General features: G+C 39.0%; 2 protein-coding genes across 2 annotated transcripts in view; both read right to left on the bottom strand.

Moving 5' to 3' along the window:
- The window catches only part of abl1 (ABL proto-oncogene 1, non-receptor tyrosine kinase), a 56,813-nt gene extending 55,296 nt beyond the window's left edge, over positions 1-1,517 (bottom strand). The window contains exon 1 of the mRNA XM_088355575.1: positions 995-1,517. The gene's annotated coding sequence lies outside the window, so the exon portion shown is untranslated. The remainder of the gene's footprint in view (positions 1-994) is intronic.
- A 2,057-nt stretch (positions 1,518-3,574) lies between these two features.
- Positions 3,575-11,192, bottom strand: exosc2 (exosome component 2). Its single transcript, XM_088355989.1, has 9 exons — positions 10,863-11,192; positions 8,615-8,716; positions 7,145-7,190; positions 6,975-7,064; positions 5,617-5,682; positions 4,739-4,807; positions 4,502-4,678; positions 3,818-3,946; positions 3,575-3,707 (listed from the first exon to the last, which is right to left on the bottom strand). The coding sequence occupies exons 1-9, from the start codon at positions 11,060-11,062 to the stop codon at positions 3,627-3,629; spliced, it is 960 nt and encodes a 319-aa protein (XP_088212115.1). The 5' UTR covers positions 11,063-11,192; the 3' UTR covers positions 3,575-3,626.
- Between the last annotated feature and the right edge of the window lie 1,110 nt (positions 11,193-12,302).

The raw sequence follows: 12,302 nt of genomic DNA on the forward strand, positions 1-12,302 counted from the left end.
CGCTTGTGCGGCACAGTTCATGTCATGGGAACCTGTCGTGGGTTCAAATCCAGCTCCAGACTTTCTGTGCGGAGTTTGTATGTTCTCCCCGTGCTTGCGTGGGTTTACTCCGGGCACTCCGGTTGTCTCCCACATTCCAAAAACATGCATTTCAGGTGAATTGGCCGGTCCAAATTGTCCCTAGGTGTGAATGAGCGAATGAGTTGTCTGTCCCTGTGTGCCCTGCGATTGGCTGGCAACCAGTTCAGGGTGTCCCCTGCCCACTGCCCGAAGATGACTGGGATGGGCTCCAGCCCCCCCGCGACCCTAATGAGGATAAGCGGTACGGCTAATGAGATGAGATGAGATCTACATTTTTATAGCGCTTTTCAAGTCAAGACTTCCCAAAGCGCTTTACAGTGTGCTTCACATTTCCCAATAGCAGCAGTGCAGCCATGTAAGGCGCTAACCTGCTTATTGGGGGTATTAGGGGTTCAGTGTCATACCCAAGGACACTTCGACATGTAACACGGAAGAGCCGGGAATCGAACCTGCGATCTCTTGATCCCAAGACGAGCTCTCTACCCCCTGAGCCACTGCCGCCCCCAGGTGTCAAAGTGTCCTTGGGCAAGACACTGAATCCCTAATGACCCCGATAGCTTTATCGGTTCGTTATTGTGTAAAAGGGAAAAGTGTGAAGCACATTGTAAAGCGCTTTGGGAGGTCTTCATTGACTTGGAAAGCGCTATATAAATGCAGACCATAAAAAAAATCACAGTAATTAGAAAATCAAAATGAAGCATCATTGGCTATTTTCAAAACAAGTCGGCGGGCTATTTGGGTGTTCTTATGGCACTACTTGGAGCCCGCGGACACCAAGTTGGTGACCCCTGAACTACAGTCTAAAAAACTTAGTTACACTTTTAAAGCGACCAATTAAAGTTATTATAAGTGTAAAAGAGGGATACAATAACACCTTCGGTAACGAGTAAAAGACATTGAATAAGGAACTTACGTGTCGTTGTGAAGTGGTATCTTGTAGTTTAGCCCAGCTAATAATGCACCTAGCCATGTAAGCTAACTCGGGCTAGCTCGGGTCCACTCGGAAGTCGCAAGGAGCATTCAACAGTTGGTCGGAGGCGCCTCGTCACCACCTCGCCCAGGAACTTTCATCCGCAAAAAACATCCCCAAATTCTCCATTTTGTCTTTTTAACCACCACCAAAAGTTTAAAGCGAGTGACCAAACTTCCGCGTCGGCGACTTCAACCCTCCTAACCCCCACACCAGCCCCCCGAACCGGACTCCACTCGGACACCTCCGTCAACCGGACGCCGCCACTGTGCGCTTCGCTGTCGCCCCCGCGCTCTCCGTTGCCGAGCCCGCTCCGTCGCGGACGACTTCTCATTGCCCCCTGGTGTACTCCCGGGGAGCGGCGGCGTTGTCGGCGAACTTTGGGCCGAGTGGTCGTTGTCGGGTGGCTGCTGGGGCCGCCATACTTCCACACGCAAGGTGGTTTACACAAATATGTGGGTGGGGCTACGTGTGACGTCACGTGCGTGCGTGGGCTCGTAAGTTTTTGGGGCGCGCTGGAAACAGGAAGTTGTCGGGGCTTTGCGGGTGTTCCGACCTACGACGTTCCGTGTTACGAACGGTATGATAATTTTACTCTAAATCAACATATAAACCAGTGTGCCGTGAGACTTTGATAGACTGATCTTCTACTGGCAATGGACTCCGGCACTTCATCACTCTTGCTGCTGCTGGACCTTAGTACCACCTTTAACACTGTAGACCATAATATCTCACTGGAACGGTTGGAAAAATGGATTGGTCTCTCAGGAACTGTCCTCTTATGGTTCAGATCCTACTCTCAGATAGGACGCACTGTGTTAAATACAGTGGAACCTCGGTTCTCGACCATAATCCGTTCCAGAACCCTGCTCGAAAACCGATTTGTTCGATCACCGAAATCATTTTTCCCATTAAAAATAATGTAAATCATTTTAATCCGTTCCAACACCCTGAATGTTTACCTTGAACGTTTAACGTAAACATAGAGCTAACCCAGGCTAATAGTACGTTCGCGTTATCGTAATCTTCCGTATGAAAGATTACGCTAACATGAACGTGTAAAAATAAAAAAAGGGCTAAAACACTTCGTACACCTATATTGAAAGCGAAAGCAAAACGAAGCACATCCGCACGCGATAATCGTTGGTCACGAAAAGAGCGATCTACACCCGCACACCCCTCAGCATCGCACCCTAGCGTACACACTCACGCATTACCGGCGTTCAAACTCCGATTTTTTGACCGAACAGCGAAGCAAGAATTTCTCAAAATTTTTGGTCGGACTCCGATTTGTTCGAACTGAGAGGCGTTCGAAAACCGAGGTTCCACTGTATGGTGAAATGACATCTGAGCCCTTTAGTGTTAGCCGGTACAAAATGCTGCAGCGAGGCTTTTAACTAAGCAAAGAAAGTTTGATCACATGACCCCGATTTTAGCTAACCTGCATTGGCTCCCTGTTAGCTTAAGATGTAATTTTAAGGTTCTGTAGGTAGTATACGAAATCATGCATGGACTTGCTCCCTCATAACTTTCAGATTTAATTTCCCCCTATGTTCCGGTCCGGAGCCTTTGCTCTGAAAATGCTGGTCTACTAGTGATCCCAAGAGCCAAGAAGAAATCCACAGGTTCAAGAGCGTTTTCCATTCGGGCTGGGTGTTGTGGAATGCTCTTCCCCCTGAGATCCGATCTGCAACCTCAGTGGAAATGTTTAAATCTAAGCTTAAAACACACTTCTATTCTATAGCATATGAATAACCTATATTTTATATTGATAATATGTGTATTATTTGCCCTCATGTAGTTTTGTATGTGTGTGTCTTGCTGTCGGTCACCCCTCTTGAGGGATATGACCAAGGTAGATAGATAGATAGATTTTAGATGAGGGGATGGTGTCACAATAGTCTATGGTTTGCAATTTGTGGTCTGTGCAGCCCTTTGAGACTCTTTGTGATTAAGGGCAATACAAATAAACATGACTTGACATGATATAATAAATAATATGGCATGATAAGAACAATCGTAATGTTTCATTTCTCTGACATTTTATGTAGTGTGCACCGTAAACCCGAGATGATGAGTACCTCGGTCCAATCTTTTCACTTTATTGCATTTAATCACAACTCTTTTCTTTTTCTTTTATCAGGGATATCTGCTCGAGATCTTGTAAAAAATAAATTTACGATCACAAACGTTTTTTTCTGATTCTGGAACCCAAACAAACAATATGACGACAACTAGCGTCAACAACATCTTTCTTTTCCCCAGTCTTTTGAACAGCGCAAGTCTTGTTTTGCCTCCAGTTTTGGATGCAACGTAGGTTATTGAACCATAAGGTTTAAGTCATCCATTTTGATGATATATAGCAAAACTTTTAGCGGGTACATTTGTTGACGTATCATCTCGCTCAAGCTTTTTGCTTCCGCGCTAAGCCACGCCCATCACACAAGTCACAATAGTTACAAACAAATGAAAGTGTCTATATTACTGCGCAGTCTACACTACAACACTAAAACACACGAGACATAAACACATTTTTTTATTCCAAAGTTTTAGAAAACGTAAACAAAAATGGTATTTAACCTTCCTGTTCAATAAGCTTCTGTTGTGTCAGCATGACAATTTCCTCCATCACCTCTGGTTTCAGAATATCTTTAACCTGCCGAGACAAACACATATTGTCACACCTGACGCGAATTCATTTGACTTTTTTCAGTAACGCGCCAAAAACTGTCAAAAACCCATACGGACTGCTTTTCGGTTTCCCACCTGATGTTGAAGTGAAGATTCGTAGCAGTAGAGGACGCTGGTGTCGAACACGAGCACCTTGTGCGCCGCTAAAGCCAGCAGGCAGTTCCTAAGCCGGGAAATCACTTCGCGGTCCGACAGGCCGACGGGCTGGGAGGAGGTGATGGCAAAATGGATGAGCAAAGATGAATATTTGTTTATAACACAAGGTTTAACAGTATTTGTATAGGACTGATCAGTCCAAAATGTCGCAAGCCTTAATCACAAAACATTGGATGCAACGGGAACAGAACCCGGGACCACAAGTGATATATAGATCAGTGTTTCCAAACCTTCTTGGAGCCAAGGCACACATGGCTTTTTTCATTAAAATATGTACACCAATCATTACAGGCAACAGATTCATGCGTTTTTTTTTTTAATTCTTAATGTTTGCGTTATTTTTACATCTCATTGAGTCTAAGGAGTTTCAATAAGCAGTAGATTGTTTTAATCCTAGCTTGTGTGTGGGAAAACTGAATAAATATCCATCCATCCATCCATTCATCCATCCATTCATTATCTGCACCGCTTATCCTCAGTAGGGTCGCAGGGGTGCAGGAGCCCATCCCAGCTGTCTTCGGGCAGTGGACACCCTGAACCGGTTGCCAGCCAGTCGCAGGGCTGAATAAATATACCAAGTAAAATTCTACATCCTTATCTCACCTCTAGACTGGTGTAGAAGCCACCAGCCTCCTCCTCCTGCTGGCCGGGTGTGGGATACAACCAGACAAAGCCGTTATTCCCCAGGATGATGGAGGCGCCGCAGGGGAGGTTGTGGAAATGGGTTTTTTGCCGTTTGATGAGCGAAGGAGAAAGCTGCACCAGGACGCCCTGGCCGAGCTGCCGTCAAAGTCAACAATCAGAGCCACGTTTGAATCCCACGTTCGCCGTTCCACTCACTTTTCCGTACTTTAAACTGCGCGTGTGGAGCGACAGGGCGCCGTCTGAGAAGACTGACTGCACCTCTGCCTGAAAACGGGAGAAATATTTAGGTCAAGTTTATTCGTGACGCGCTGAATCACAAAGGGTGTCAAAGGACTGTACAGACTAGAGACTATCATTAAATAATTCCCCAGATCTGAAACCTACATAGAGGCAAAGCCACTAGCTGACTCCACAAACTAGAGCAGGCAGAGATGCCTTTTGGTCCCGTGAGTTAAACCACGAAATTATTTCAACAACAAACTGTTTTGGTGCAGGGGCAAATAATATTTCACTTCTGACACGTCATGAAAATTATCGCTGATCATTTAGATGAGTTGATTATCTTGTTGTTGACTAAAATAAAGTAGATATCTTGTGGCTAGCACATGCATTGTTTTTTTGAGCTGTTCCAATCTTTTATCTACTATCTTTTTGTGTGAACGGGCTGCTATAAACTGACATAAATACTGCCATTCCACCTTAACAATGCATTCGCAGCTTGGCTATGTTAACCATGTTTACAAACGTGGAAAGGGCTATATATAAATTGAGTTCATACTGAATGTGAGGAACGCATAAAAAAATTAGCACAGCGATGCAGCAAATTCCCCGGTAGAGATTTCACTATGTAAAAGAAATGAACATTTCTCAATTGTGATTATTTTTTTTTTTTTTTTACAAAAATTAACCTTGGTATGATAATTCTAGTATATTTGCCTTGTGTTCAAATCAATGTTTGGTTTTTACTGAAGGAAAGTTTTTTGTACTACTAGGACGTACTAAATATTACACACTGTCCCTTCAATAAGTATCTCGTTACTCGGCTGAAATTTTAATCACGTGAGGAACATTACACTGATCAGGTCGCCCTCAAGGAGATATTGTCTCATGGTGAGCTCGTCTTCTGCCGACCTTCTCCTCTGGAAGAAAACGAAAAACACTACAATTTAACATCAGGAAAGAAATGATCTCATCTAACAAATGGCAGCTAATTTTGCTCAAATCAATGCATGCATTTACCATTTGAAAAAAATAAAATAAAATATAGGGGTCGCATTCAATGTGTACAAGGAGGAGTTAATGAAAATTGCAGCTTGCAGTGAGGTATAGATTGAAGTCAAGTGGCGTGCATGAGTGGCTGGAGAAGGAAACAGCAAAAAAAAAAAAACAGGGCAGAGATGGCAGGCGCTAGATGCCTAAATCAGACTCTCAAGTTTGTTATTTATTTTAGAAAATATTTTACAAACCAAGATGAATGATATCGTTTTAATATGACGAAATATTTTTTTAAAGCAAAGCATTATTTTGTGATGTATTTTAAAAAATACAATATTTAAAATCAAATAATCATGACACTATATAATCAATTTTAATTTATTTTTGTGATTTAAGAAAAAAATACAATAAATTCCCTTTGCTTATTTGAAATATTAATGATCATATTTCATCATTCCAAATTTGGTTTCAAAAATAAGAATATGAAGACCAAATAAGCAACATGAGTGAAGCATCCTAATTTATTATATATGTTAGAGCATTTTAATGAGCAAAGCATTTTGAGACTGGGAGGTCGGTGGTTCGCGCCCCGGCCGAGTCATTCCTAAGACTTAAAAAGTGGTCGGCGGCGCCCTCTGTTGGCTGCGGCTGCATCGGCTCGCTACAACGGGTCAGGTGCAATCGACATTTCGTTCTGTGTACATTGTTACACAGAATGACAATACAAGGAAATTATTATTATTATTATTATTATTATTTATTTTATGATTGGTTTGAAGAAAATACTTTAAATTAAATAAGAATCTTAATCCTAAATCATTCATGTAAATGCATTATTTTGTAATTTCTTTCAAGAAATAGTTTGACTCAGAGATATGATACATTAAATGGGGAAAATTGTCTGATATCTGAAAAAACCCAAAATGTTGAAAGAGCCATATTGGACCACCCAAAAAATACATAAAAATTGGAGCGGCAAAAATTAAAGGCCTTATAGGGAAGGCAAGATATACTAATACATGTTATATATCGATCGATCAGATAGATCAAATATCGATCGATAGAGAGAGGAAAACATTAAGAATATTTGTCCTCTTACAGAAACCATACAATTTTCCATTATCAAACATTTACTTAAAAAGCGCCAGGGAGCCACTAGGGAGCGCCGGAGCTGATTGTTGCCAAATGCTGGTTCATCAAAAAAATATATATTTACCAGTTCTCCTCCTGGCAAATTAACGGAAGACAACAAGAGGACCGAGTCCAGTCGAGAGTTCGTCTCCACCTTCCATCGTTTCTGTTGTACCTATTCCAAAAAACACAATCTTAAATAACAATACTGAAAAAGAATTACATGAGGAATGTAGTTAGGAAGAAAAAAAATACCTCTGTGATTCTACCAACCACCACGTCACCAACTTCTCCGTTGAACCTGTGATCCAAAAAAGACTTTCTTTAAAGGACCCCAAAAATAATGATAATAAAATTGAGGCCATCTATAGCTGTCAAATTGCCCTTTTGCTTATAGGTAGGCTGGCAGCAAATTACATTTTTTTGGCCCCCTCGTAGCCAAATTCAAGCACTTTTCAAGCACTTTCAAGGCCAATTTTTCCAGTACCTTCAAAAGGAGGACACCAGTGGCGATCAAAAGAAGGTTTTTTTGTTGGGTTTGATGACTAAAACAAAGTTGCTACATTGCTGCTGGTACATACTTTATGCTATTTTGAGCCGTTTCCATCTATGAGCTAGAATCTTTTTGTGTCAATGGGTTTGCTATAAACTGACACGAATTCTGCCACTCTGCTTAAACAATGGATGCGCAGTTTGGCTACATCACATTTGTTTCCAAACAAGTTGGACTCGAAGATATGGATCGCTTCGAAGCAGAGTGCATTCAATCTTTCAATCTTAGGGACTGCAGATTTTTTACTTTTATGTGTTTTTCAGAGAATCGGTGTCTAAATTGGTTAAATTAGAAGTGTAAGTAGTTATTTTTTGCATTTATCATTAATTTATGGCTCTAAACAGTTAATATTTTTAATTTTTTTTTATGTTTTGTATTTTTAGGGATTGTGTAATTTTGTCCAACTTTAAATCAGTTCAGTGTATAAAAAGCTAAAATAGTTTCATGTTTAAAGGTTTTTTTTAATGTAGATTTCATGTGTTTTTCAGTGATCCCCTGAAAATCATATGAAATTACTGATCACTCAAGAATTTGGTGCATAATGTTTTATCATTATGGATAATATATCATGAAGCACAGCGGCGCAGTGGTTAGCGCGTGTGCAGGCACAGTTCTCAGGTCTTGGGAACCTCCTGTGTGGGTTCAAATCCAGCTACCGGACTTCCTGTGCGGAGTTTGTATGTTCTACCCGTGCTTGCGTGGGTTTCCTCCAGGCACTCCGGTTTCCTCCCACATTCCAAAGACATGCATTTCAGGTGGATTGTCCGGTCCAAATTGTCCCTAGGTGTGAATGGGCGAGCGAGTTGTCTGTCCCTGCGTGCCCTGCGATTGGCTGGCAACCAGTTGAGGGTGTCCCCTGCCCACTGCCCGGAGATGGCTGGGATGGGCTAAGGCACCCCCGCGACCCTACTGAGGATAAGTGGTGCAGCTAATGAGATAATATATCATGAAACATCCACCATTTAGAAGCCGAAAGACGGCTCTTCTTGGTGAGACGGAGCCAAAAGAGTAGGTTTTCTATATAGAGCTGTCCTCCAGGGTGAGACTTCACATGACAACGCCGTAAGGAACAGCCACCAAGGCAGGCGTGTCGGCGTCATTTTCGCACACACATTTTTTGTGTGTACTGCAAATCGCCTTATAAATCATCTGCCGTTTATGGGATTGAATACCTGGTTTTGAGTGGTCTGACACAGATGAGTTTGTCCACCCGCTGCACCTCTCCAGCCACAGAAGCAGTCAATTTCTCCTCATCCACATAAGTACCGTGACCCCTAAGGAACAAAAAGGTATGGAATTGTGTCACAAGTCTTTTTTTCACACTTAAGCAGTACCCAAAGTTTCCGGACTATAAGTCGCAGTTGTTTTTAATCATAATTTGCCTGGGCATGGTTCATACAGCTTAAGGCAGCTTAAATTCAAGACTTTTAATGACTTTTTCATGACCTTTTGAACAACGGAGGGGTCATGGGCGTAACTGGCCTGTTTTACGGGGTGCTCAAGCACCACTTAAAATGATAAGTGTTATTAAAACTCTCTTTTCCTTAATAAAGGACATGATTGGCTAAAATATGATGAAAAACGCTACATAGAAATAAAAAAAGGTAAAAGAAACCAAAATTTTGAAGAAACAGTGTCGGAAATACTCTACTGGCTTAAAATTGTTGAGTCCATTCGATTCGAGCATGCCACCATAGCATTTCTGCAGTAGTATATCTGTAGTTTTTCTGTAGTCATAAGTTGGTAGTATTATTGTAGTTTTATTTTTGGAGTATTTCCCTCTTGGAATATTTGTAGTATATTTGTATTATTTTTGTAGTATTTCTACAGTCAGATTTTCATCGTATAATTTTTGGAAATACGACTAACAATACTACTAAATATTAAGAATTGTGTAGCAGTATTTTTGTGTTGTAATGTTACTGTAGTGGTATTTTGGCAGTATATCAGAAGTAGTATTTTGAAATATTTACATACTAGCATATTTGTAGTATTTCTTAGGTGTTGTTTATAATGACTACAGTTGTATTTTTGTGATATTTCTATTGTAATTTTCTGTAATGGTATCAAAGTATGATAGTAATACTGAGGTAGTATTTTTGTAGTATTTCTACAGTCAGATTTTTGTTGTATTTTCATAGTATTATTGTAGTATTGCTATAGTATATTCTTTTTTTAGTGTTTTTGTCGTAATATTTGTGCAGCAGTTTTTTGTATTATAATGTTACGGTTGTGGTATTTTGGTCGTATATCTGTTGAAGTATTTTGAAATATTTCCATAGTAGTATATTTGAATTTCTTAAGTGTTTGTTAATATGACTATAGTTGTATTTTTGTAGTAATTCTGTTGTCATATTTCTGTATTAGTATCAAAGTAATACTGAAATAGTATTTTCGTAATTTCAAATAGTGTTACTGTAGTGGTATTTTGGTAGTATTTATGTAGATGTATTTTGGAATATTTCCATTCTAGTATATTTGTAGTTTTTCTTAAGAGTTGTTTAAGATGACTATAGTTGTATTTTGTAGCATTTCTGTCTTAATATTTCTGTAATAATATCATCGTAATACTGAGGTAGTATTTCTACAGTCAGATTTGTTGTGTTTTTATAGCAATACTGTACTTTTATTTAGTAGTATTGTTACAGTCGTATTTCTTAAGAATTTTTATAGTATTTCTGTAGCAGGTTTTTTGTATTATAGTGTTACTGTATTGGTATTTTGGTAGTATTTCTGTGGAAGTACTTCCATACTTGTATATTTGTAGTTTTTCTTAAGCGTTGTTTAAGATGACTATAGTTGTATTTTGTAGTATTTCTGTTGTAATATTTCTGTAACAGTATCAAAATATCATCGTAAGACTGAGGTAGTATTTCTACAGTCAGATTTTTGTAGTGTTTTATAGTAATACTGTACTTTTATTTAGTAGTATTGTTACAGTCGTATTTCTAAAGAATTTCCATTTGGTTGGTATGTGGTTTTCCATTTTTTTGTATTTGGTATTTCCGTGGAAGTACTTCCATACTAGTGTATATTTGAAGTCTATAAGTATCGTTTAATATAACTGTAGTTGTATTTTTGTGGAATTCATGCTGTGATATTTCTTTAACAGTATTTAATATCATATTAGGTAGTATTTTCTAATCTGAAAGAAGACAAAATCATATGTTAGATCCTGTTTAAAGCACAGTTGAGTCACATTTAGTTGTGAAGTAATTTGGAATTTTTTTTGCAGGCACAGAAGAAAAACAAATATTGTTATCACTAATACTACATTTACTATCATATTTATATCTTTATCGTATTTTGAGCATTTTTGTTTGTCTGGGTGCTCAGCACCCTCAAAGCTCTCAACCTAGAAACGCTCCTGGAAGCAGTTTCATTTTATTGACACAAAAAATGAAACAATGTCAAACATACCTCATGAAACCAGGATCCGACGTGATGATATCGCCTGGCACGACTAAATCTCTTCTGTCGCCAGAAGAAAGAGATTGGGATACAAGTTTTTGAATTGTTGGTAATCTCATGTCCGCCGCCATGTTGCTTTCTTGCTGACAATTTCTTCTTCTTTGTGTTGTTCCTGTAGTGGAGGGGAGATTTGTGATAGGTGTCGCCATCTCTTGCCGATGGGATTGATTGCAGCTTTTTAAAGAAATTTTCGGTTTGAGATTTAGAAAATATAAAACGCAGTTTGATCAGTGGCCTTCGTACTGCTAGCAGGTGGTTTTCTACTGTTTTTGGGTGATGTATGTCGCGCAAAATATATAGTTTTTCGGTCAGGAACATGGCGGTTAAGGGGAACCCTAATTAAAGCATTTTTGCTCTGGCATATGATTGGCCAACTAAGCTTTGAGGTTGAGATAAAAGCAAGCTATTTTATAACCACCGCTGTAAGATTATTAATTTTTCTAAAATATTTTGTAACCAACTATGCAAAATAAAACTTCCATTTAATATTAGTTTTACATCTACTGCATTTATTTTCATATTCATGTATATACTTATTTATGTACATATTAGTAATGGAAACATTCAATTGAAAAAAATCGGTATTCATGTACCTTATATTAAATAATTGAGATTATTTGAAAAAAACAAAAACAAAAAAACAATTGATTACAGATTATTTAGGAACTGATAAAAAATACGTCGTTTTTAAAATCAGAATTGTGATGTATTTATTTTTCTGTTTGTTTGAATACGATTTAGTCTCAAAAATACATCACAATAAATGGAAATGCCCCACTTAGAAAAAAAAAAATTTGCCAAGTGATAACCTTCGGTTTTGCAGTGTGTCTTCTTTTAAATTGATTCTAAGTCACTGATAAATTATTACGCACTGTCACTTTAAAATCATATAAATGACTTATTAAAAGACACATATTACCCTCATTATTTTTTACAAAAATTGAATTTATTTCATTCTTACTCAAAGATATTTTTTTCTCTATTTATCCTGACAAGTCTTTGATCTTGGGGAGGCAGCTGTCACTGTGTTTTGGACTACGGACAGACTGAAGAGATCTTTTCTTCCTCATGCCATGAGGCTCTTTAACTCTACCCGGCAGAGTAAAAGCCCACAGTAAACCACACCACCTACATTGCATATTACCGAATCTTATTGCAATACGTATTCTGCGTAGCACTATTTAGTTATTCTATATAACACGCTACAGTGGGTATTTGCACGTCACACTGGGTATTTGTATATTGTATTCTTCTTGCTTTATTATTGTATTGTTCTCAGCTCAGGGATGCTGCTGGAAATGTGAATTTCCCTTCGGGGATGAATAAAGTATCTATCTATCTATCTATCTCAATTTTCTCTTCTAAGGTTTCTTACGGGTTTACTCTGGA

This window comes from Urocampus carinirostris, chromosome 16 (genome assembly GCF_059441175.1).
Source record: "Urocampus carinirostris isolate Australia breed hairy pipefish chromosome 16, RoL_Ucar_1.0, whole genome shotgun sequence".
In the NCBI taxonomy this organism is placed as follows: domain Eukaryota; kingdom Metazoa; phylum Chordata; class Actinopteri; order Syngnathiformes; family Syngnathidae; genus Urocampus; species Urocampus carinirostris.